The sequence below is a fragment of the Littorina saxatilis genome, linkage group LG4, assembly GCF_037325665.1.
Source record: "Littorina saxatilis isolate snail1 linkage group LG4, US_GU_Lsax_2.0, whole genome shotgun sequence".
Taxonomy (NCBI): Eukaryota; Metazoa; Mollusca; class Gastropoda; order Littorinimorpha; family Littorinidae; genus Littorina; species Littorina saxatilis.
Window position 1 is genome coordinate 51,910,622 of NC_090248.1, and position 26,760 is coordinate 51,937,381.

General features: G+C 39.7%; 1 protein-coding gene across 1 annotated transcript; it reads right to left on the minus strand.

Moving 5' to 3' along the window:
* Positions 1-9,151: 9,151 nt before the first annotated feature.
* On the minus strand, positions 9,152-22,375 carry LOC138965043 (uncharacterized; the record flags this gene model as incomplete). The annotated part of the gene is given in 8 exon segments (XM_070337172.1): positions 9,152-13,892; positions 14,764-14,894; positions 15,251-15,317; positions 17,286-17,410; positions 18,540-18,641; positions 19,670-19,746; positions 20,187-20,472; positions 22,109-22,375. Coding segments are annotated over 8 exon segments (1,923 nt in total), but the record flags the coding sequence as incomplete, so codon positions are not given.
* Between the last annotated feature and the right edge of the window lie 4,385 nt (positions 22,376-26,760).

A 26,760-nucleotide genomic window follows, 5' to 3' on the forward strand; every position in this document is an offset into this window, starting at 1 on the left:
CGTACAGTAACGAAACAGCGCAAACAACCAACAACAAACGGGAACGAGCTCACCAAACTGTAGGCAAGGCGAGCAGACAAGCTGGGTAACGTGGCCGGCGGGTGTCACTCAAACACACAAGGTCAGCCACAGAGCGTCAAAAAGTGAACCGTCCTCTCCGAGGTGAAAAAGACGTATGATAATAGGCACGTGTTCCTAGAGGAAGTGACGTGGCATACACCCGTATGGGAGGTAACTCCCGGTGTACTGGCCCATTACCAAAGCTACTTTCACTTTCGTTTTGGTGATGGGGTTGCTTCCCTTTAAATTCTTTAGCCGGGTAAGCGTTTTTCAGTGATAAGCATCTCAGGTGACTCAATGCTAATGTGCTAATGTGATTCGGAGTAAGAATATGATATTAAATGTATGATTTAATATAACTACTCTAACAAAGAAAAAAAGAAACAATTGTAATTTGCTGAAAAGTGACCATTTATGAATGATTGTAAAAAAGGGGACCTAAGACATTTACAAAGACAAAGATGCTTGCAATGAGAAAAGAACAGAAATTCAAACACACACATAATCTATGAAGTGACTTCTGTTTTCATTATCCACACACAAACGAGCCCGATGACTATTTTGTACAAAGTGTTCTGGCATACTAATTGTCTTCTCAGTGCCGTTCAAACATATTTACACACTAATTAATTTGCAATCACAACCTGACACATAGTATTCTTCACAAGAACCTGTGGCAATGAAAAAGTCATGACTAAGCGATACATGAAAAACATTCAGTATTTACTATCTTGGCTATATTGATCCTTTTAGCTCTTTAAGCCTGTGTCATCTCTCCTCCCGTAGGACGTATCTTCTCTACCCTCCCATCAAAAAGAAAAGCACAAAAAAGCCATTTCGATCTGACCAAACCATCAAAATATATATAATCGGAACATGATGTGCATCGCCTGTCAAATTATGCAGGGGAGAGAGAGAGAGAGAGAGAGAGAGAGAGAGAGAGAGAGAGAGAGAGAGAGAGAGAGGGAGAGAGAGAGAGAGAGAGGGAGAGGGAGAGAGAGGGAGAGGGAGAGAGAGAGAGTCAGAGAAGGAAATCAACACACATTTTAATTTAAATGAACATCTGAATCATTCATTGCAAATGAACATACATGAAAACAACCATGAAAGCATAGCATGAAGACTGATTTTATAGCAGGAAGACGTAGTTTTGATTTTCACTTTTGACTTTGATGACCGAGGACATACAGGAAAACACCGAACACAGATTGCATGTGCATGCAAAGACCACTAAATTCCAGGTTTCAAACCTGTCAAAACTATATCCACCACAAATTATTAAGCTTTTGACTGTGTTCTGAGCATACAAAGATCAACACAAGAGGTCTTCAAATCCTTCTCTCGCATCTTTGATTTTCAAATTCACTCTGGACCGCCTGGGAACAGTATACATACAACATACTAGTCTACCATTTATTTACAAGAGAACAAAGATGTGCATAAATTTGTATGGAGGAAAAAAAGTGCTGCATATCTATTATGCTAGTGTTCTAAAAGTAACACCGCAGTTTGAAAGAGGGAGAGAGACAGACCCAGGGCACCAGGAGAAATCGGAAATATAATAATAATAATAAATAACTTGTGTATAGCGCGAGTCCCATCAATTGGCTCTAGGCGCTTTCAGGCTAAGTCACAGTTTAAACGGGGAAGGGGTTACAACATATTTTTTTCAACCATCTGGCACATCCGTACCTTGCCTATCCAGCTGTTACAGTAAAGTCAAGTCGTGTTACAGCAGACCCTGTCACAGACTGCAAAACTTCATGTTGGGGGAAAAACATTGGATGAGGAGGGATCATAAGGTTCAAATGACAATAGGGTGGTGTACAGAGAAACTTGCATTTGATTCCAACAAAAAACACAAATACTCAAACACCTCGGCAAGCAGACTGTAAACAAGTTTCAAAAACTTCGGTTCTGGGCTCAATGGGAGCATGCATCACGAAAACTAAGAAAAATGACTTTTTGTTACTTTGATACACTCTGTACTTTCAGTTTTTCGATTCAAGTTTGATAGATTAAGGGAGAGAAAAAAACAGTACGGTATGTGTAAACAGAAAACCCCAAAAGTGAATCACATGTATGTCACTGGTATGTACAGTAATGTGCATATTTAGACAAACTTATGTTATGAAAGAGACAAAACCTAGACACTCCTCAATTCAAAAGTTTCACATTTTTAAAACAGTAGCAAAGAACACAAAACAAAACAACAGACAGCAAAATTATGAAGACACTGAAACTGGTTCTGTACAGACAAAGTCAAAACTGCAGTCCTTCCTGATCTGATAAAACCCAGTTCTTATTAGGTCTGGTAACACACAAGTCCTTTCTAGACCTGGTAAAACTCTAGGGCTTCTTAGATCTTGTAAAACGTTAAGATTTCCAAGAACTTGTAAAACATCAGGGCTTCCTAGAATGATCTGGTATAAAAACTTTTTCAATGGATCTGCCACTCATTGCACAATTTCTATAACGCTAATCTCTCCTAGATCTGGTTAAACCTAGTTCCTTTTAACACTCAGGTCCATCCTAAATCAGGTAAAACTCTTGGGCTTCCTAGATCTAGTACAGAAAGTTTTTCTGTTAAAAACCCACTTCCTGCACAATTTGTACAAAAAACTAGTCTCTCGTAATCTAGTAAAAGCTAGCCTAGCTTCTCCTATATCTGGTCAAGTTTAGCCTCTCACTTACCCGGTAAAACCTAGCCTCACCTAGATCTGGTAAAATCCAGCCTGTTCTAGATCTGATAAAACTCCAGGGCTTGTTTGATCTGATTTTAAAAACAATAACTTTTCCTTGTGAATTATCTCCTGCATAATATATACAAACCTACCATCTTCTAGATCTGGTAAAACCTAGCCTTTCATAGATCTGATAAACCCTAGCCTCTCCTAGATCTGGTATAACCTAGCCTCTCCTAGATCTGGTAAAACCTATCCTCTCCTGGATCTGGGCCAAACCTAGCTTCTCCTAGATTGGTAAACCCTAGCTTCTCCTAGATCTGATCAAACCTAGCCTCTCCTATAGATCTGGTAAAACCTAGCCTCTCCTGGATCTGATGAAACATAGCCTTTCCTACACTTTGTCCCTCCTGGATCTGCCAAAATCCCAACATCTCTTGGATCTGGAGCAGAAAGTTTCTGTACACCTGGCACTCACTTGGACTTCTCACATACCAATGAATAATTAATGAACAAACCCATTTGGAATTTATTTTGGAATCCAAACAAACTTAAAATAATGAAAGCCGATGTTAATTCCAACACAGTTTTAACCATTTTCAGATCTTGATTATGAGCCTTTCTTTCTTTCTTTCTTTATTTGGTGTTTAACGTCGTTTTCAACCACGAAGGTTATATCGCGACGGGGAAAGGGGGGAGATGGGATAGAGCCACTTGTCAATTGTTTCTTGTTCACAAAAGCACTAATCAAAAATTTGCTCCAGAGGCTTGCAACGTAGTACAATATATTACCTTACTGGGAGAATGCAAGTTTCCAGTACAAAGGACTTAACATTTCTTACATACTGCTTGACTAAAATCTTTACAAAAATTGACTATTTTCTATACAAGAAACGCTTAACAAGGGTAAAAGGAGAAACAGAATCCGTTAGTCGCCTCTTACGACATGCTGGGGAGCATCGGGTGATTATGAGCCTGAGTTCTTTAAAAACAAAATTCAAAGCACTTGTGTGCACAAAAGATACCCTTTACCACCTATTCGATCTGATATCCAATAAACTTTTTGTTCAAATTGAAACCACAGGCCATTAGGTTAAGTAAATTCAGCTTACAAAAATAGTTAAACTTTTATTTTACCCCAAATTGCAAAATGCGGGCACAATAAAGCAAGGACAGTATTTTATGGTGAGGAAAACGAGTCCCACAAAGTGTGCTAAACCTGCAGGGACTTCAGATTAGCGGTAAAATAGCCACAAATGAACGACAGTGTTCCCTAGCACATAGGCACTACATGGCTAAACATGTACTTCCATTGAGGTAGAGAAGCTGTATCATGCCAGAATGTTCGTGAGTTTGTAAACTGAACGACTGCGTACTCACAAACACACTGACCGACACTCGCTGCATCAGATATGTACAACTTATTGGATTAATTGTTCATGTAACCACGACTGCAGGTGCATCAGTGATCACTTAAAAAAAGAAAGGATCATTTAGACTTTCTGTATGTTATCCAGAAAACAACACAAGCTAAAAGTTTTATGGTACAAGAGACGTCACTGCATTAGGGTTACACAGGTACTTAGTTTTGGAGGATGGGTTTATACAGTGCTATTAATTAGTATGTCTAAAAGCATACCGCAAAGACAGCACTGTATTTATTGCCTTTTCACAAACATTCCATAGGTTCCTGTATTTTGAAGAGAGAAAACTAGAAAAATAAAGGCAAGTGATTCAGTGAAACGGAGAGCAACAGAAAAAAAAGGTTCGGCATGAATGTGTGACACCTGGTATGTCTGTGTGCGTGTTCGCATGTGTGTGTGTCTGTGCACACACATGTATTATTGCATGTGTGAACATGATACGTACCTAAACAATAATTTTTTTCAACAACATGTTCAATTCCTTGAGACAACTGTGAGAACATAACATAGATACATGCAGGGCATAAAAATCAAACAAAAACCATTAAAACAATGACACACAAACATCACTAAGCTTGGTGAAAAGGTGTATAAAATAGCCCAATTGTTCAGGCTGCGAACTAGCGCCAATGAAGAATAAAAACATTATGATACAATTGTTTGCAAGACGACAAAAACCGGGCTAAATAATCTGGGACTAAAGCCAACTCGAGCCAAGTTTCATCTGACGCTTTGGGAGCGAGTCCCGTCTCTAGTGTGGATCGAGGACGCTCTGGAAGATGGTTATGATTGAAGTATGACATGACTAGCTCAGTACAAAACAAACATATACCATCCAAAATAATCCAACAACCTCACACATGAACAAGCATACATATACAATTCAATGGTCATTCCAAGCCCAAAAGACTGACACACAAACGTTATTGCCTGCATAATCATAAAGAGAAAAACGAATCTTTAACTATTTTCTGCCCTGATTTTTTTGTTAGAGCTTTCACACATTTTAAATTCTGTGATGCTACTGATACTGTTTGTGTAATCACAACAACAGCATACACAAATACAAAGGTCTAAATTTGATGGATGTGCTGAAAGTCATTTAATAAATAAACTAAAATGGTGACAAAAAGAGCAATGTCAAGTAACGCACTCAAGTCAGAACATACATTTATTTGTCTTTTTTACATGAATCTTTCGAAGGGCACTCGCAATTCGACCTGATAGGGTTCTTTAAGTTGGGCTTGCACCATAAGAGCCCTACTCAAATTTGGCAATGGAATGTTTTACTTACAAGTTTAATACTAAACGACTGATTTGTACATAGCTGTGTAACCAATGTACACCTACATGAATAAAATATACACACACATAAACGACTTTTGTTTGCAATCCAAGCAACACTGCAGGTGGAGAAAAAAATTAAAATATTCTTTCATTCAGAGTATGCGACTGTCTTACATACATGTCTAAAAATAGATTCTCACGGCAAACACTGCTGAAGAATTAACATTATCAAACATATAAAAAAAATTACGAATTATTCGGTTGATGCTTTAAAGAGTTCATTACGTAAAACAAGCAAAATGAGTCAAATACTTAAAAACCCCAATACAGATTCTTCTTCATTTTCTTGACTGACCTCTACGGTGACAACTTAATGCCCACGCTAAATTCATATCTGAAGTACATGCATACAAAAACCTGAAACAACTTGAACATAAAAATCCTCCTATTCTCTTTTTCTTTCTTGTTTTAACCATGCTATTACAATGCTTCACTGTTACATGTACAACAATTAATAACACAGCATCCGTATTTCAGCAAAAGGCAGATTAAACTTTCAGCTTTGAGATTCTCATCTTTTGATGGGATTCTGCCTCTTAAAACATGAAATAGTCCCAATATGCCTGATGACTGACATAAATCCTGCCTTTAAAAATAGGAATTATTACTCTATGAGTATGCCACAATGTGTTTTTCAGACCTAATACACCTTATTTTCAAATTGTGCCAACTGATCTGAAACCAACCAAATATTTTTTTTTATTTTTAAGTCAATACAATTAGTAAAAGGCGGGACACATTACCATCAGCTTTGCATATTTCTTAGTCTTTACTTTTGTTATGCCTTTTCTCCATAGAAGTAAATGAAGAAAAAAAGTTTTCTTTCACAATATCATGCATGTGTAAATTTTAGCATAATTATACCAGGCAACATTATCACAATGTTTTACATTCTTCTATCTTTTTTATTTGTGCCTGAATGTCAATTAGTAAACATACAAAAATCCAAAAACATAATAAATTAAAAACCTACCAAAAATAAAAACCCCAAAGTAAATTCAACCTACCTTTCTTGTTTTTTGATAGTAAACAAAGATTTTCTGGAGTCTGGTCTGTTGTAACCAAATATGAGAAATTAGATTGTATACATGTTATGCAAATCAGTTGAAGAATAGTCCTTGTTTGGAACTCTGCAATTGCACTCCTGCTGGCCTGGTCTTTTCATTGAGTGCTGAGCTTTATTGATTTACATTTACTCGTTCATTTATTTATATTTCTTCATTCATCTACATGTTAATTTATTTATTCATTTACTTTTTATTTATTCAGTCATTTACTCATTCATTCATGCGCTTATTTTTAATTTATTTATTCATTCATCTATTAATTTGTGCATTTATTTCTCTGTTCACTGATTTACTTATGAATTCATTTACTTATTTCGTTACTCATTAATCTACCTACTGATTTATTTATTTATTTATTCATTCGTGTATTTTATATTTCTTTTCTTTTTCCTTTCATATCTTCTCGCATAAAGTCAAGTGGTGGCCCTGCTACTTTATCAGTTCACAAAACATCTCTGCCATAAAGTTCACTGCAATAAGAATAAAGACTGCAAGTTTTTGTTAAAACTCTTCTGTGCTCCCATATCATGATTGTAACTGCCCAGATGGCAACATCATGGATGAATTGATCTCCCGAAATGAAGTGAACGCAGATAGAGCTCACACTTTCATCCCTTTAAAACTATTGAAATTTCATATATTTTTATCTTAAATATTCCGCAAACATTGGACTGAAATATCTGGGGGTCAGAACTGGTTCAAAAACACCATAAAGCATATAGTACACAAATTCGTTTTTATATATATCATATATATATATATATATATATATAAAAGTCAGAAAACGTCCAAAATAAAACATGAAGCTCAAAGTCTATACAATCACCAGTAAATCTGTCGTACTTGTTAACTAATTTAATTAAAACAGTAAAAAAATTGCCTGCAAGTGCAATAATACTTGGGTTGTAAAATAATGTGATGCTAACAAAATGATTGGTTGAGACATCGACTGGGCATGGAGATCAAAATTACAAAATGGTGAACAAATGGATATAACACGTCCGAGCTGGCAGTCATTGAAGTACAATACACAAACAGAGCACGGGTATATTCATCACCAGTTTCTGACATGTAAATTAATAATATTCAGGAGAATTAAGAAACAATTGTTCTGCCCTCTTTTCCTTTTCACTGTCAATATTTCCTCTTAACTCTTACCAGTTCGCTCCCTTACCCATCGTAAGCAAGCTGACGATGCCCCCCCCCCCCCCTGTAGTTTTCCACTGACCAATTATCTAATTATCGAAAAAAATTGGTTATTTTACATTGGATGGGTCGGACAGTGGATAAACTCATATGTTAGACACACTTTATGACAGAAACAAGCTGGGTTTTTGTTATAAGTTAGTTATAGGAATGCATTATTAGGCCCAAAAAAATAAATAGTCTGTTAACGGTAACATAGGCCCCAAAAATAGGGTCGTTAGTTCGGCACTTTTTTTTTTCTTTTTTCAAAAAAACATTTTTAAGTTATTTTGCCAAAAAACAAAGATTTTTCTCCCCCCCCCCCCCCCCCCCCCCCCCCCAAATGCCAAAAAAAAGTCTAGGGTCGAGTGAAAAAATAGGGTCGGTCGGGATACCGTAAACAGACTATTTATTTTTTTTGGCCTTAGGCATGCGTATGTCATGAAATGTCCAACTTTGAAATTTGGGTGGGGGTATTCAGGTGACAATAACTTTTTTGTTTATCAGCAAAACTCAATAAAACTTTGCTATGTTATGTAAAATGAATGCCAAAACAGACTAGTTAGCAGCATATCTAAAATAAACTGAACACAAAAAAAAAATTATTCTTTGTATTTGTCACGTGTTCCAAAAAATGGGCGTACAAATTTCAACAAAAATCATGTTGTCACCCCCATAACCTTTTTTACCTTTAAAGATAGCACAATTATCTTTGCAAATATGAAAAGCTTATTCATTTTCCTTTCATTTGTCGATTTGATATATAACTTTCTATATTTCATTTAGAATATGACCCCAGATAGCCACTCGGCAAGTAGGCACCAACAGCACTGTAAAATATGCCCTAAAACCCCCGAACTGGTAAGAGTTAAACAGTAACTGTGTAAAAAAAAACACAAAAAAACACACCACAAAATACAAACTTAAAAAAAACAAACAACGTTCTAAATTCTGTTTTACTTAAGTTTTACAATCATGACTGGTAGAGCTGTATTTTTATGCCTCTTGATTAAGTCGTACTAAATGTATAATCTATTTAGAAAAGTCTGTTTTGCATCAGGTTACACCTTAAAATGAATAGGGTTCCTTACACAAAATCAGAATCAGTTCTGTTTTACTTTTAACACTGCATAAAACATGGGTCTGAAAGCAGTAAACTACTAAGTAAGTAGTAAGTGAGGTTACGGATGAAAAATACTATTGTCTAAAACTTAATCAACAAGTTGAAATATTGCCTCAATGAGCTATGAAACCATGATTATTGTCTCAAACTGTTTCAACTCAAAACTTTATAATCCACAAATTTAACATTTTGTCATCCACCTAAAAAATGTCTATGATTTTCAAATGTGTCTTTTATATTGTATAGTAGCCACTACCCCCCCCCCCCCCCCCCAAAACAACAACCTGTTCACCAGAAATATTTCTATGTTTTTTGTTTCCCAAGAACAAGGTCACACAAAAACCTGATGCGACTTTGTTTGCCATTTTTGTGCATTTAATCATAGTAAGTAAAAAATATAATTGTTATTCAATAATAATTAGTATCGTACTGATCATAATTAAAGGCGACTCAACTGTATATAAATATCATAGTTTCCGGGATCCGATCAACATGCAATGAACTGTAAATGGACGTGAATAAAAAAAAAATTTAAAATTAAAAAAATAACGACGCCTACCATTAGATTATAAAAACAAAACAAAAACTGTTATACTTCAGGTCAACACAACACACATTTGTTATGTGGGTACGTTACGGTCACCTAAAGCAACAATTACCAATGTGGTATTAATTCATCTAAACAGCAACATCAGTGTAAAACAGTCAATCAACAAGTATACAGACAACAAACTACTATTCATCAATGACATGTTTTTGATGGTTTTGTTATAAATAATTAACAATTTCCTAGGTACAGGGAAGGTGTCGGGAGGTGTGCAAATTAAACCATAGGAGATGAATAAAAGCAAGAGAGAGAGAGAGAGAGAGAGAGAGAGAGAGAGAGAGAGAGAGAGAGAGAGAGAGAGAGAGAGAGAGAGAGAGAGAGAGAGAGAGAGAGAGAGAGATATGAAATTACGATTTAATGAACAAAAGCCGTCGGCCCATTTCATGGAGAGAGAGAGAGAGAGAGAGAGAGAGAGAGAGAGAGAGATGGATGTGTTGAAGTTCGGGGGGGGGGGTCAAATGGGGGGCATAGCAGGGAAAGAGTGAGGAGCCTACTATGGGATTGAAAGATTGATTAATTTGACATACCACAAACAAGAACACATCTGGTCTACCCCTTTCAATGGAATTTTTGTTGTTTTCACCGGAACAAAATATGGTCCTATGTCGTTTGTGCACACATTTGACAAAACCCCTGCTACGTGTATCAATGTCATATCACATCGCCAACATTTCTGAAGGTGACAAACAGGCAGTGCTTTTACCTTAATATAAAGTCAGGAAGTGAGTGAGCTAGATGCCTCTGTGTTTTATATCCCACAGTTAAGCTTTCACACACAAACAAAACTAAACAAAACTAAACAAAATGGGAAAAACTATCCGAACGATGATTTCAATGCAAATATTCACAAACATTTAGTGCCAGCAAGAAAGTTGTTGTTAGCTTGAATATGCCCATTCATTGATATTTGACAACTTCATGAAGGGAAAAGGAAAAGTCAGCTTGATGGACCAGTCTCTTTTCTGCCAGGCAATTCTATAATGACAATTTATTGTTCCCATTATTTTGGCCTCAGAATCGTTTTGGGCAAAGTATTGTTTTGTTTATTGGGCTTTTAATTTGGGCTGTTTATGTACACTCACACACAAAACCCACACCAGAGACCAATTTTGTTAAATTTTCTGCACATTCCAAATGCCGTAAAAGTGAACAGACACACTGCCGTAAAAGTGATGGTAAAATGTAAAATCCTCTCTCTGCCGTGCCAACTTTTAGCCATAGTATAGTATATATAGTCCATAAAAAATGTCAGCTGTTTGTGTTTATTTAAAACCATCTATACAAAATGGGAAAAACTCTTGTCTTGATTAAAAATAAAAGAAAAAAAGAAGAAAACAAGACTTCTTGTTAGCGAATGTTGGACTGGCGCATTTTTAAAGATGTTAAGGCCAAAAAAAAAAATTGTCTGTTTCTGGTAACATGGCTAAAAAAAATAGGGTCGGTAGGTAGGGATTTTTTTTTATTTTTAAAAAAAAATTTTTTTTTTTACCCCAAATGTAGACCAATAAAACTAACTTTAAAAATCACGCAAAGAGACTGGATTCACTATACATAGAGACAAGACACTCAACACATTTACAAATCGTCAGCGGACTTTCGTTTTCACACGTTTTTGTTGTTCATTTTCTCACCCTGTCCTTTACCACCAAAAAAAAAAAAATTTTTTTTTGAGTTTGGAAAAAAAAAGTTTAGGGTCGGCGCCGAAATTTAGGGTCGGTCGGGTGACCAGAAACAGACAATTTTTTTGGGGGGGCCTAATTACAACCAAAAGTAATTGGCAATATTTTCACACAGGAAAAATGCACACATTTTTAGCATCAGCTTCATATTGTAAAAGTATCATACATAAGACAAAGCCTAAATTGTACAAACAATGGTTGTCAATTTAAATCAAAAAGTTTACATTTACGAAAAACAAAGAAAGGGGTTGTTTCGGCCATGACAGCTAGGACACAGTTAACGAAGGAAAACAACTGGCACTGTATAAATTCAACCAAAATATGGGACTCAATCTCCCCCTCTGGAAATTCCTACACTGACTGGAGGGTTAAGCCTTAAGGCCTACTGTAATGGTTGAACTTTTATCATTTTTTAAGATGTGCATACAACTCTGAGACAAAAAGTACATTGTCTAAACCTATACAAATGGTCAGCAGCTAAGAACAGAGTTCGGCACTTAAGTGTAAAGTAATCGCCGTGCCTGCAAAATTAAGAGCTCTTGTTTTGTTTTCCAACCATAAAGGCAAAAAAAGCATTGTAAAACACCCCTCCCCCCTCTCACATCAAAAGACTGTGGACAATACAGTCTTTGAAATATGCCACTGTTGTTCGCGCCAACGATATCCTCTTTGTCTTTCATTTTCTGTTGGCTAAAAACTCAGCCTCAAAACTCAACAAGGAAAAACAAATTCGGAAGGGGAAAAAATCAGAGCCAAAAAGCAAATTCAAAACAAACGTATGCCACTTTATCTTCAATTCAAACAGTCAGCAAAAGAGAAAAACAAGAACAGCACATATCATGGAAGAATCCGAAACAACACTCAATGATAAAACAGTCTCCAAAGGCTACTTGAAGTGAACACCTCAGATCCACTCTGCTTGAACGCACATAAACAGGCTGAACGTTGTGCTGGAGAAATCACCACTGAGATCGTTGACACAAAACCGTTGCACAACTATATCATCCAATTTGTCGAGGCTGCTGAGACTTCTGGTGCAAGAGGAGTCTGTCTCATAAATTAAAACAACACAGAAAGTGTATTGTACATACCCAGAAACAGCTCCGGCCAGTTTTGGTAGCTGCTACCTGGATACACAAAATAAAGGATCATTCTTACCAGGGCCCTTTCAAAATTTGCATACAAAAAAATCGCTCGACACATCAAACTCACAAGCCTGCGAGTTTTGAGCCTCCACAACTCATAGGCAGTACAAGAATACAAGTCATTCCATCCATGGAAGCAGATTCTCGGTTTTGTTGTCAAACCAAAGCATGAATGGCCTACGAAAGCCAAACACTACCACAACTGTACAAAATTGTCTGCCGCTGTTTGGCAAAAACAAAAAACCAACAACGTCACTTGTCGCCAAATTTTGTGCACCGCACACACAGCCGCTGCGATGCAAGACATTGATTAAAGCACAAAAATCCATGCATAATTTCTGACACGAGAGATCAACTACAAAAACATTGACAATCGCTGAGACTGGTAGGACGCCTGAGAAAGCTACGCCTGAGTGAGCTATAGGGACGAAGTGGGGGGGTGGCAGGAGTGCAGTCTTCCGTTGCCACTTGCCGCATAATTTTTGGTACAACTTGTTTTTTCATCCTTAGTTATCATCGGACACGCTGAGATGACCATTGAAGACACATGACTCTGCAGTGTTCCCTAGAAGTTACCGGCCATGTTCAGCTGATCAGACTACGCAGTGCGTGGTCAGTTTTTGTGTCTTCAGTGAACGTCTGGTTGTAACCAAGTTAGATGACGGACACCCGCCAGAGAAGGCCGGTGAATGAAGTAGGTGTGCTACGAGGAGGTGACGGGGTGCAGCTGAGGCACAGGGAAGACAGGCAGGTTGTCCACCAGGTCGTCGTCAGGTGCCTCAAGGGAGGGCTGGGGACCTTCAATCCTCAGACCCTCCTCCTCTTCTTCCTGCTCTCCCTCTCCTTGTTGCTCCATCCTCCCTTCACCCTCCTCCTCCTCTGCTTGACCCATCCTCCCTTCCTCATCCTCTGCTTGACCCATGCCTCCCTCCTCCTCTGCTTGACCCATGCCTCCCTCCTCCTCTTCCTCAGGCCTGAATCCTCCGTCCTCCTCTTCTTCCTCCTCCTCCTCCTCTCTCATCATCATCCTCTCCTGGTCCTGATCGTCCAGCATGACGTCTTCGTGTTGTTGCTGTTGACTCTCCTCCATGTCTCCCTGGTAGTTGTGGTGGCGGCCGGCCAGCTCCCTCTCGTAGCTCTCGCGCTGGGCGATCTCGTGTTCGTAAGTCTCCTCCCCGCCGTGGTGCCGATGGTGGTAGTCGCCCCCAAGGCCGTTCTGGTAGTCGTCCACCATGGTGGGGGACACGCGCACGCACCCCTCCTCCATTCCCTCCTCCCCTCCTCCTCGGAGGTCAACCTGGGTGGAGAGACTCTCTCCCACCTCTGTGTCCTTTCCCATTCCCCCCTGCCTGTGATTCAACTCTCCGGGTGATCGGGCCATCGTTACATTGGGGTTAACACCGCCGCCCATGTCTTCTTCTCGCAGAGAGATGACCACGCGGTTGGGGGGCGGGGACAGGTGGCGGTGGGGGTTGGGGGAGGCCCCGTGAGGTGAGGGACCGTCCAAGAAGGTGGGCGTGTCCGGGTCCAGTCCAGCCTCTCGCTTGATGTTCATCAAGATCTCGTCATCCCTAGTAACACAGAAAATTAAGGTTGAAGTGAAGTTTGTATGTTTTCGAAAAGAAAGTGTCAAAAGTACACACACACACACATACACACACACACAAAAACACATTCAACAGACGCACACAAACACACACATGCATGTGAGTGCACACAGACACACACACACTTGTGAGCGTTACCTTAAAAAAAATGAAAAGAGAACAGTGTTTCATGGCAATAACGATATAGGGATGTCTGTTTCAATCTCTGTCAATTAAACATCAAAGGGGCGGGGATGTAGCTCAGTCGGTAGCGTGCTGGATTTGTATCCAGTTGGCCGCTGTCAGCGTGAGTTCGTCCCCACGTTCGGCGAGAGATTTATTTCTCAGTCAACTTTGTGTGCAGACTCTCCTCGGTGTCCGAACACCCCACGCAAGCACAAGACCAAGTGCGCACGAAAAAGATCCTGTAATCCATGTCAGAGTTCGGTGGGTTATAGAAACACGAAAATACCCAGCATGCTTCCTCCGAAAACGGCGTATGGCTGCCTAAATGGCAGGGTAAAAAACGGTCATACACGTAAAATTCCACTCGTGCAAAAAACACGAGTGTACGTGGGAGTTTCAGCCCACGAACGCAGAAGAAGAAGAAGAAACATCAAAGAATCACGAAAACCCAACTTAGCACTCAACAAAACACAACACGCACAAACACAGTGACACACACACACACACACACACACACACATCCACAGTGTTATACACACACACAGTGACATACACACACATACAACACAACATAACACAACACAACACACACCACAACACCCACACACCCTCCCATCCCCCACACACACTATCAAACACCACTGCACAAGCGTAACAAAACACCACTGACCCAAAAGACCTCGCCATGGCCACCAGGCCGTCCTGAGAGCTGGAGGCGGAGAATGCCTTGAGTGACAGGTCCTGTGCCATGTCCTGGTCCATGCCCTGTGCCACCAGCAGGCTGGCCTCGCCCATAGCAGCCTGCACACACAACACACAGGTAAGGTGAGGTGAGGTGAGATAAGGTAAGACAAGGTAAAGTCCAACCCGCCTATTATGACCACCCGAGAAAACGATCCAAAGTGATTACTGTAGACAGGTGGTCACTGGGGAAAGGTGACTGTTTTTCCTGTACGGGCGCTTTGTACACGGATGCAACCACAAGTCTTGGAAAGCATGATTGAAAAATTGATTTTGCAATTCTAGTGGCCTGCACTTGCAAAACTGCATGCCTATCAAAGTCTTTAAATGCATTAAGTTCAAAATTGACTGATAAATATTAATGCATCTGCACTATGCACACACACACACACACACTTAATTTTGCATCAACTTACTCTTATGGTGGCGTTGAGGGAATCATTGTATGATGATGGGTCATTCAGTGACGGACTTTTGATGCTGCTGGAAAACAGAAAGCAAAATCACAGATCTGAGTAACAACAGAAAATACAAGATACAATCAAAATCACACATCAGTAAAACCATAAAACACATGATACAAGAATTTGCGCAAATATATCGTACAAATAATTAATACTCAGGAAACAAACGCACACTCAAGCGTATGCATGGTTAACTAATACATTATTCAACGTTTGTAAGTGATTTTGAATGAGCACGCATTTACTTGCACCTTCATTAAAATAAAATTACTACTAGTACTACACACTTACAGACAAAATTAACAAAGTTCAAGTTTTAAACTAACTTTTGTTCATATAACTATAGTACCTCTGTCAGAGAATGGGTTGCAAATTTAATATTCAACCATATGATTTCATTATACACGCTATACATCATAGAGATAATCAAAATGTAATGTGACGGCTAAAGACTGAAATTGCATGCTATTACTTCTGTTATTCGTTGTATGTATAAAAAAGGTAAAAAAGTCAAGTGGAAAGTCTTGCTATGATCAAACTCAAAGTATGATAACCAATCCATGATTTCAATTAAAAAGTTAAAGACACAACACTTCAAAGAAATAATGAAAAGAAGTGAATAGTATCTAACTAGCAGCTTTCTTCAACAACATTTAGGACAATTTACAAAAGACAAATACACATGTGACCACAAAAGCTAATGCTTTTCATGGTGAAAACAATTTTCACACAAAAATAAATGAGTAATCTGACTACTGAAAATCATTACTGGACATGAACAAAAGGCTGAATCACACAACAAGAAATTAGTATTCTGTACTGAAACAAATTACTGGACAATGAAATAAAAAAAAAAAGGCCAGGAAAATGATCTACACACAAGGACAGAAAGAAAGGATTCCCTCTCATTTACAATTATGGTTTCTTAGATTTGAAACACGACCGCCAGTTCATGTCATATAAAAGACTTCTCCGCTACAGTCTGCTACCAAGTAACACACAGTCTCACTCCACAAATAAATCTAGTTTACTTCTACATTCAAAACCGAACTCCCCTCCCTCCACCAAACGCTAATAACAGGTGGAACAAGAATAATCCACTTAATTCCAATTGCCGATAAACAAAAATCAGAATAGCTCTGAAGATCAATAAACACCAAGTACAGTACAAAAAAAATAAAAAAAATAAAAATCACATTACAATGACAGTTTCGTTTATTTTTTACCAACCACTTGTACATATATGCTTCTTTTAATTCTAATCTTCTAATCATGCAGGGATTTGGGATTCTAAATTCTACCCAGCATGTCTTACTTCCACAGGTCAATTTCGTGATACTTTCGTGGACGGCCTCGAGTCAAGTGTCGGCGTCTTATAAACTCAAAGTCGTCCACCATCCAATACGATCCAAAATCATCCTCAAATCTTACAAAGCATTTATGGAGGGAAAGGTTGGTGCGAATAGCGTTCTGCGTTTGTGCGAGTGTGTCCAAGGAAAAAGGAGAAGAGAGAGAGAAAAACACAGTGAAGTATGAAAAAGTGACATATAATTACAAAACAGAACCACACATGTACGTAGTTTGTTGAATTCATCAAGTTCATGATCAAAGACATTGTGAGACACCGATTGCGCGCAACTGTAAACTTGCCAAAATCATGAGCGTCTGCAGCTAGCAGAGCAAACTTTGTCATGTTTTTGTTTTGTTATTAATCATTCAAATTTTGTTTCTTTTCTAGCCATGTTCATGAGCCACACACACGAGTGGCTCACCATCTTGACTTTGAATGGGACTTGATGAAATCAGAAACGTACAAAGAAAAGCAAAATTGGATGCTGACAACAACTATACTGGCAAGCAGGGAGAAAATGAGTGAAATAAATATTAAAAAGATAAATGAAAAAAGGGGACAAAGGGTAAACACAGAACCAAAACTCAACAAATTACATTCCAAAACCAACAACAAAACTGGAAAAAAAAGACATACCCGCCGCTCAATTTTTGCGGCCTTCGCTTGTAGAATTCTATTTCATCCACTGTCCACACAGCTCCTTTTACATTCTCAACGCGCGTAAAACACTTGTGAAGACTAAGGTTGTGTCGAACCGCATTCTACACAAAAACACACAGCAAAAACCAAATCAGCTACACTTTCTAGAGACAAACTAGCTACCCTGGAAAGAAAACTACAGGGGAGAAATCATGATCTACAGTATTTGTAAAAACGAAATACCCGTGAAAGAATAAATCACCTTCCAAAGAATAAGTCACTTTCAAATGAGGAAAAGTTATGAAGAATTCAAACCAAAATTTCTGATTACTATCTGAACCAAAGTGGTTGAGTTACTGTCTAATGAAACTACCACACATACTTCAACTTCAAATAAAAACTGAACCGCTCCGGGCTGTTTCATGGCTATTGTTCAAATCTGCTCAACTGCAGTAAACCAAATAACACAATGATAAATTGCCATCGAATGAGCTTCTCAGACTGCAACCCCCGGCCTTTCTGATCCCACTTCTTAAATAAAAGCAACAATCAACTGATGTTTTGTTTATAAAGATTCCAATCAAGAACTATAACTATTGGTTTAAACAGTATTTTTATTCAGATACATAAATACAAAGCCATGGAATGTATGATGTGATCAAGGAGCACAACAAGATAAACTTATAACTATTCCTCTCTCTCTCCTCTCTCTCACACACACACACACACACAGCAGGAACAGGGGGGGGGGGATAGAGAGGGGATAGAGAGGGGAGCAAGAGAGAGCGAGAGAGAGAGAGAGAGAGAGAGAGAGAGAGAGAGAGAGAGAGAGAGAGAGAGAGAGAGAGAGAGAGGGGGAGAGAGAGAGAGAGAGAGAGGGAGAGAGAGAGAGAGAGAGAGAGAGAGAGAGAGAGAGAGAGACAGACAGCCGGAGAGAGATAGAGAGTGTGAGAGAGAGAGAGAGAGAGAGAGAGAGAGAGAGAGAGAGAGAGAGAGAGAAAGAGAGACAGAGAAAGAGAGAGAGAGAGAGAGAGAAAGAGAGAGAGAGAGAAAGAGAGAGAGAGAGAGAGAGAAAGAGAGAGAGAGAGAAAGAGAGAGAGAGAGAGAGAGAGAGAGAGAGAGAGAGAGAGAGAGAGAGAGAGAGAGAGAGAGAGAGAGATACAGACTGAGACAGAGCCGGAGAGACAGACAGACAGAGAGACAAGCAGAGGGATAGACAGAGAGAAATAGAGACAGAGTAACCACACCTACCTTCCATGTCGCTTCGTTCCTCCTAAAGTAAGCAAAGGTGGCCTGGAACCACTGATAGATTTCGTTGAGTGTCAACTGTCGGTGGGGAGACTCAATGATAGCCTGAAAACAGAACCAACAGTTGTCAATTGACCTTTTGACAGCTGTGAACACATTCCTAAAGACATTCCTTTTCTACAACGATTAACACTCAGAGATGTACAGAGCCAGATTTCTATTTGAACCATCTCTGACACACTTTGTCATAAGTCTTTTAAATGAAAAAAGTGTGGACACGTTTAGACTATCTGCCTCGTTCCTAGCCCATAATTGGTCGTTTTCCAAAGTATTATCAAATATGTTTATGAAATATCAACATTTTTGTGTTACAAAATGTAACCCATTGGTTTAGGTTTAAATTCACACCCAGAAACACATCCACACACACAAAATCCCAAATTCTACACAGTGAAATTAACTTGAACGTTCGGTCCTTTCCTGTTGGTTGCCAGATTCAGAGCAGTATCTTTTGAATTATCTCCCTTCAATAACAAAAACACCAAACAGGACCACTTTACTGTGGAGTGATTGCAGACATTTGATCATCACCAGAACAGTTGTATGCATTTCGACAATTGGTATACAGATATACTTTCCATGTCCTAATAAAGTCTTCATCAGTACTTATATCCAATAGTCACATCTTTAAAAGGAAAAAGTTCCAACACAAGAGATGAACACACACACAAAGTGCAGTCATTGCAGAGTAACAATTTTCTCTCTCTCTCATTTCTCATTACTTTATTGTCCCATCGCTGGGAAATTCGGGTCGCTTCCTCCCAGTGGAAAGCTAGCAGCAACGGAGTCGCGCTACCCAGGTGTCTGCGTGTTTAGGTGTATTCAGCCACCTGCACTTATGGCAGAATGACCAAGGTCTTTTACGTGCCATTGTGATGACACGGGGGTGGGACATGGCTTCCGTCTCTGGGTCTGCACATAAAGTTGACCCGTGTCCGTCCCGGCCCGAATTCGAACCTGCGACCTTTCGATCACAAGTCCAGTGCTCTACCAACTGAGCTACCGGAACAAAAAGAAGCAAAGAAATATGAAAAAGAGTCATGCACATTTCAAAATCTCTGCTGCTCACTCACTTGTCGGATCAAAGAGGCGTAGGTGAACGGAGGTCTGACGTCAGTGTTCTTATAAAATTCCCTGTTCCTTTGTATTTCTGAAACAAATTAATATTTTCAATCATGAATCGATCAATAGATCATAAGTTCAAAAATAAAACTAGTAAAACTAAGCTGTGTCTTATATTTAAAACGTACGTATGCAAGCAAGTATGTAAAAACACACACAAACACACACACACACACACACACACACACACACACACACACACACACAGACACACACACACACAGAGCAAAAAACTCACCAGTGAATATTGAAAGATTGCACTTATCCGATACCAATCTTCGTATTGGACACACACACACACACACATACACGCACAAATCGAGCAAAAAACTCACCAGCGGATATCAGAAGATTGCACTTATCCGATACCCATCTTCATATTGGAGACATACACACACACACACACACACACACACACACACACACACACACACACACACACACACACACATCAAGCAAAAAACTCACCAGTGGATATTGGAAGATTGCACTTATCCGATACCCGTCTTCGTATTGGACCGCCTCCACCTCCCCTGTCGCTGTGGTTGCTACCCCCAACACCTCCCCCATTGCCCCCCATCCCACAGGAGGACATGAGGTTGGGCAAGGGGGGAGGGGGCTGGGACAGCAGGAGGTGGGGCTGGGTGGTGGGGGTGTGTGGGGGCAAGGGGAGGGGCACCATAGAACCCCCGGGCAGGAAGGGGGGAGTGGAGAAGGGAGTCAGGAGCGGGTGTTTTGGCAGTATTGGCGTACACTGCAACACACACAAAAAGAACAAATGTAATTTTTGCAAAACAGCATGATACAAAATCTGAGCGTAAAGTTATCACTGAATCAATTTAACACTGTTTTATATGTCGACATCTCTGCCCATAATTATAAGCTTCCTAAGAAGAGCATTTCTAACTTGTCACTGTGATCAATCAAAGCCACAGACAGGGCAGAGGAACAGGTGGAGAGATGGACAAAAAGTTTGTACATAATTATCCTCTACTGTCAATTCCATTAAGCCCACATACAAAAGATTTAAAACATCTTTCATTCCTTGTCAGCTTTGTTGAACAAAATTTCCAAGTGACTAACTCTGCGGGAATTTTGTTTTTACAGCGGACCCCCCCCCCCCCCCCCCCCCCCCCCCCTCCCCTCCCCCCCCCCCCCCCCAAAGACTCCCTCCCTTTGGGGACCTTGTTTTTCGCAGACTTTCTGTTCATAACCTTTATAAATCAGGCATGAAAACAGCCGGAGGTGAAAAAAGAGGAAAATAAAGTGGGGGCCTGGGGGCCGCAGTAGGCCCCCAGTGGGGTCGAGGGGCAACGCCTTTCAGCATTTCTGAGCCTTAAAATGGGCATATATAAAAATATTTACCAAGTCCTGCGTTGAACAGCAGTGAAAAGTTGACCGCTTTTCCTGTTTAACCTTTTCAAAATTAGATTTAACTTGTTCGCGTATCCATTTCTGGATCTGCAGGCTGGTACAGAGAAAAATTTGTTCAAGCACGGCAGCCAAATGAAGAAAGGCTTGAATCGATCCGTTTGCGGACTCGGCAATTTATGGTTTATCCAATTGAGCAGTGGCGGCAGTAACGCTTGCCACGTCTTTCGTTTTGCCTCTTTCTTTGGGGGGTCTTCTTTTTTTCCCGGCGGAAATTTAAAAAAAAAAGCGAAAGTGTGACAAAAAAACCGCGGAATTTCCGCTGAAAAGAGAAAGTTTTCATGCCTGTTAAATGTACCCCCATTTTAACCCTTTTGCTGCCAATCAAAACTTACTTATGTGCATTCCTGATTGCCAGGGAATTTTGGAGTTCGGGGTGTAATAATTCACAAAAAATTCTAGCTCCAAACTGGCAGAAAGGTAGGTAAGTAAAACCTATGTTATTTTCAAAGGAAATTGAACCAAGAATCTGTTTTTAGTGTCTAAACATGGAAATAATAATATAGTTTGGCTTATAATGATGTTCAAATATGAACTTTTGAAAAATCGGTCCGGCGCATCTTCCGGTGCCTGTGGATCAAACACAGGTGGCTGTTTTGCTTGCTCGAAGAAAGGATCATAATCACTGTCATATACCTGTTTCCAACGAATCGTCCGACAGAAAATCTCCCCCTTCACCTGTCAGTATCCATAATCATTTGCACCGCATGTAGCGTCAGTCCGTCTTTGTTTTCCCTACTAGGGCCCGGTCGACTGTCACCGTTAGCCATTTTGACGAGTCGAGCTTTCTCTCCCCTTCCCTTTAGTCTGAATCGCTCTACATACACACACACACGCACAGACACACACACACACACACACACCCACATACACCACGACCCTCGTCTCGATTCCCCCTCTATGTTAAAACATTTAGTCAAAACTTGACTAAATGTAATGAAAAAGAAAATTTCACGCACAGGCTCAGACTTTGGTTCCAAGGGCTTTTTCGCTGGTGTAACGAGCGGAGGAGGCTGTGGAAGAGGTACGGAAGTAGACATGGAGGCTGCAAGTGATGACGGCAATGACGCAGTTGATGACAGCGATGACAGGCTGGGCAATGCTGAGGACAGTGATGACGCTGATGATGCAGAAGAGGAGGAGGAGGAGGAAGAGGAGGCTGCCTGAGCGCTCTTCATGTGGAGATGTTGCATCATAGCCTGCAGGAGCTCCTTCTCCTTCACCAGCTGTGAAAATTCAAACACAACATTTTTCAACAACGTCAACAGAGAATGAAAGTTGCTTGATATCCTCACTTCAATGCTTGTTATTTTCTCAGGTGCAAGGAGATTGGTTTTGCATAACTGTCACTTTATGCTCAAATTAGAAAGACAATAGTTCAAACAGGGATGGAAAAGGGGTTGTTTACCAGCTGGGGAAGTGTTTTTACATTTTGGTCAAGTAATCTTCGACGAAGCCCGGACTTTGGTATTGCATTTCAGCTTGGAGGCTTAAAAACTACTGAATGAGTTTGCTCATTAAAGTTGTCATTAAAATAGATTTTTCGCAAACAGATTTAAAATTGATTGCATTGTATTCCTCATCTTCTCCTGAATTTAAAAATATATAGATATGTCATGTTTACTCTAAAAATGTGCTCAGAATGAAAGAAAATATGTTCAGTAAGTTCTACGGACGCGTGCTTCGCGGCGGCGAGCGTAACTTGTCTCGGTCTTCGGTATGGTTAGCCGAGACTAATGTAGTAGTCTCGCTGATGATTGGTTTGTGGTGTTGATCTTGACTAAATGTTTTTATATCGCTTCACGTGATTTGTTTTTCTTTCAATGGGACAGGAATGCAAATACAACATGGAAACATCAAGAATAAAGGATAGAATCAAGATTTACAAATGTATGAGTAATACAATTTTGGAAATAGCTAATCAAGCCTAAATACTTTGTTGACATCTGGGGTACATGTGGTGTGCATGTACAAGAAAGTACCCAACTGTGTGAGACCCAAGCACTGGCTCAGACTGGTTGAAATCTCAAACAATCTCAATTTGAACTACTCCCACCCAACGCTTGGTTCTCACCTAGTTCAGCACTTTCTCCTGCACACCGGCCACTTCTGGCTTCATCCACACATTTCTAAAATGCATTCTCTATTAACGCCTTCACTGCCACAGTAAAAACAGCATTATCAGAACGGTCTATGGGAAAGAACTGTGTTTAGAACCCCTACAAGTACTTGGACAGTGGTTACCTCCCATTTAGTTTTCAGAAATGTCCTGAAATGTTGTTGACACAAATCCCACATATGAGATACGGTTATGGGCGGGGTTATAGCTCAGTTGGTAGCGCGCTGGATTTGTATTCAGTTGGCCGCTGTCAGCGTGAGTTCGATCCCAGGTTCGGCGGAAATTTATTTCAGAGTCAACTTTGCGTGCAGACTCTCTTCGGTGTCCGAACCCTCCCCCCGTGTACACTACATTGGGTGTGCACGTTAAAGATCCCACGATTGACAAAAGGGTCTTTCCTGGCAAAATTGCTGCGGCACAGTTAATAATTGTCTACCTATACCCGTGTGACTTGGAATAATAGGCCGTGAAAGGTAAATATGCGCCGCATTGGCTGCAATCTACTGGCCGTATAAAATTTCATCTCACGTACACGGCATCACTGCAGAGCGCCTAGAACTGTACCCACGGAATATGCGCGATATAAGCGTCATTGATTGATTGATTGATTGATGGGCGTAGGACAAACCGAAAATGACCACGTCTTACATACGGGGTGGGCAGTGAAGGAGTTAAGGCCGTAATTTTCAGTGCAATTACAGTGTTTGTTGATACATTTGAAGGACCTAGCTAGCTGTGCTCGTGTTTGTCTAAATACTCCATAAAAAGCCCTCATAATCACACCTGTGAACACATTAATTAACCGTCATTTTGATTCAAATAATAAAAGTGTTTAAAACGTGCTCACTCTTCATGTATTAATATATATGCTCAATATTTATGTATCAATATATGCCAACCCTTTATATGTATCAATATATGCACACTCTTTATTTATCAATATATTATTGTCACTTCACACACAAGTTCATCACTTCACACAAAAATACAGTCGTTTAAAGGCTCACGTACCGACTACACATCAATACACTGGCTGCGACCAAATTTCTTTGAGGTGTAACTCATAGAACAAACATTACTAACAGCCAAACAAAAAGTTTTAATTGACGAGCCACTGCAATTTACCCGTGCAAAAGAAAAGAGAAAAAGAGACAAACTAACAGTAACACCAGAGAAATGGTTGATAACAGTGCATGATGGATCAGCAATGAATAATATTTTTTTTCTACAAGCTGAGCTACCTTGACAAAAACAACATGACCAGAATTTTATGTTTTAGAACTATAGCCTTGTAGGATTATTCCCATCCTTCTGTTGTAACCCTTCCTGGATATATATTACTTTTGACATTTTGGGAAAGTGTAAGTCGCTTCCATCCAACCCCCTATCCCTCCCCCCCCCCCCCCCCGGTTTCTTAAAAATATTCCTGTGATTTATTACAGCATCATCATGATTGTTTTTTGTCACATCTTACTCAACCACCAGGAACATGCCCTTGAATATCTTATCTTTTCTGTTCTTCGCAGGAGGTGAATACTGTTTGCATTATTAACAAGTCGCGTAAGGCGAAATTACTACATTTAGTCAAGCTGTCGAACTCACGGAATGAAACTGAACGCACTGTATTTTTTCACTAAGACAGTAAAGCTTCGTCAATCCCCTCGTGAAGGAAATCGCTCACCTCCCACGTGCAAAACGTAGTGATATTGACACGCCAGATTAGCGCGGTAGCGTATTGTGCTAAGCAGGAAAGCGCGCTTTTCTAACTTTCTGAGCTTGTTTTGAATACAACCTATCATATCTATATGTTTTTGGAATCAGGAAATGATAAAGAATAAGATGAAATCATTTTTGGATCGATTTCTTAAATTTTAATCGCAAGACTAATTAATCTATTTTCGTTAATTGTGATCACATTTTAAGAGTAAACATGACATATGTATATATTTTTAGATTCAGAATGTGATGAAGAATATGATGCAATCAATCTTAAATCTGTTTGCGAAAAATCTATTTTAATGACACCTTTAATGAGCAAACTCATTAATTAAATTTTAAGCCTCCACGCTGAAATGCAATACCAAAGTCCGGGCTTCGTCGAAGATTACTTGACCAAAATTTCAACCAATTTGGTTGAAAAATGAGAGCGTGACAGTGCCGCCTCAACTTTCACAAAAAGCTGGATATGACGTCATCAAAGACATTTATAAAAAAAAAAATGAAAAAAACATCTGGAGATACCATACTCAGGATCTCTCATGTCAAGTTTCATGAAGATCGGTCCAGTCGTTTTCTCTGAATCGCTCTACACACATTCACGCACACACACACATACACCACGGCCCTCGTCTCAATTCCCCCCTCTACGTTAAAACATTTAGTCAAAACTTGTAAAAATAAAAAAGGTGTCTCATTTGTTAAGAGAACTAAAACTAGCAGATAGAAACAGATAATAATTGCATAACGCTTGCATTCTTTTTCTTTTTAATTCATGTGCAGGGGATGTACCAGTGGTTGGCTTCAAGTTTTGACTTTATTTTGTGTTGCTCTCGTAACAGAAAAACAACCAGAACAAAATCAGCTGTTATATAATTTGTTACACTTGCTTCAAACAAGAATTGATTCGGAAGATAAAGTGTGGCATATATAGTACAACAGAAACACTTTGGACAACTTGTTACATTTCTCAAGTGCCTGTTCTGCATTGACCACCTCTTGGTGTGTGTGTGGGTGTGTGTGAGTGTGTGTGTGTGTGTGTGTGTGTGTGTGTGTGTGTATGTGCGTGTGTATGTGTGTGTGTATGTGTGTGAGTGTGTGTGTGTGTGTATGTGTGTGTGTGTGTGTGTGTGTGTGTGTGTGTGTGTGTGTGTGTGTGTGTGTGTGTGTGTGTGTGTGTGCCTGTGTGTACATGCATGTGTGCCTGTATGCATTGGATATAATGCATTTGTGTATGCATACGTTTGTGTCTGTGTGTAACAACATCTCTCTCTCTCTCACACACACAAGATATCATTACTATATTTCTTTTTCCCTCATAAGACAGACACTCTCTCTTTCTCTCTCAAGTAAAGATATATGAAAGTAGACAGCAGGGTAAGTCCTTCCGAACATTTCCTTGTGTAACATAAACTTCCTTCTTCTTTCATGCCTGTGTCTTCTTTATTTTTATTTGTGAAAAGTTGACATAATGGCTTACTTTATTGTTTTATAAGGAAGCGGTAGATGATGTCACCTGATACAACACATTTTTATCACTTGCCTCCAACCACCAGCACTTAGTGCACCTTCCCAACCCCAACCCCACCCCCCTCTCCATCTGGGATATTTTATTTTACACATGCCTGTGTGTTGTGCGTGTGCGGTGTGTGTGTGTGAGTGCATATGTGTGTGTGTGTGTGTCAGTGTGTGTATGGGCATCCGTGCGTGTGTGTATTTGCTTGTGGTTGTGTATGTGTGTTTACCTGTGTGTCCTTGCATGTTTGTTTGTTTGTT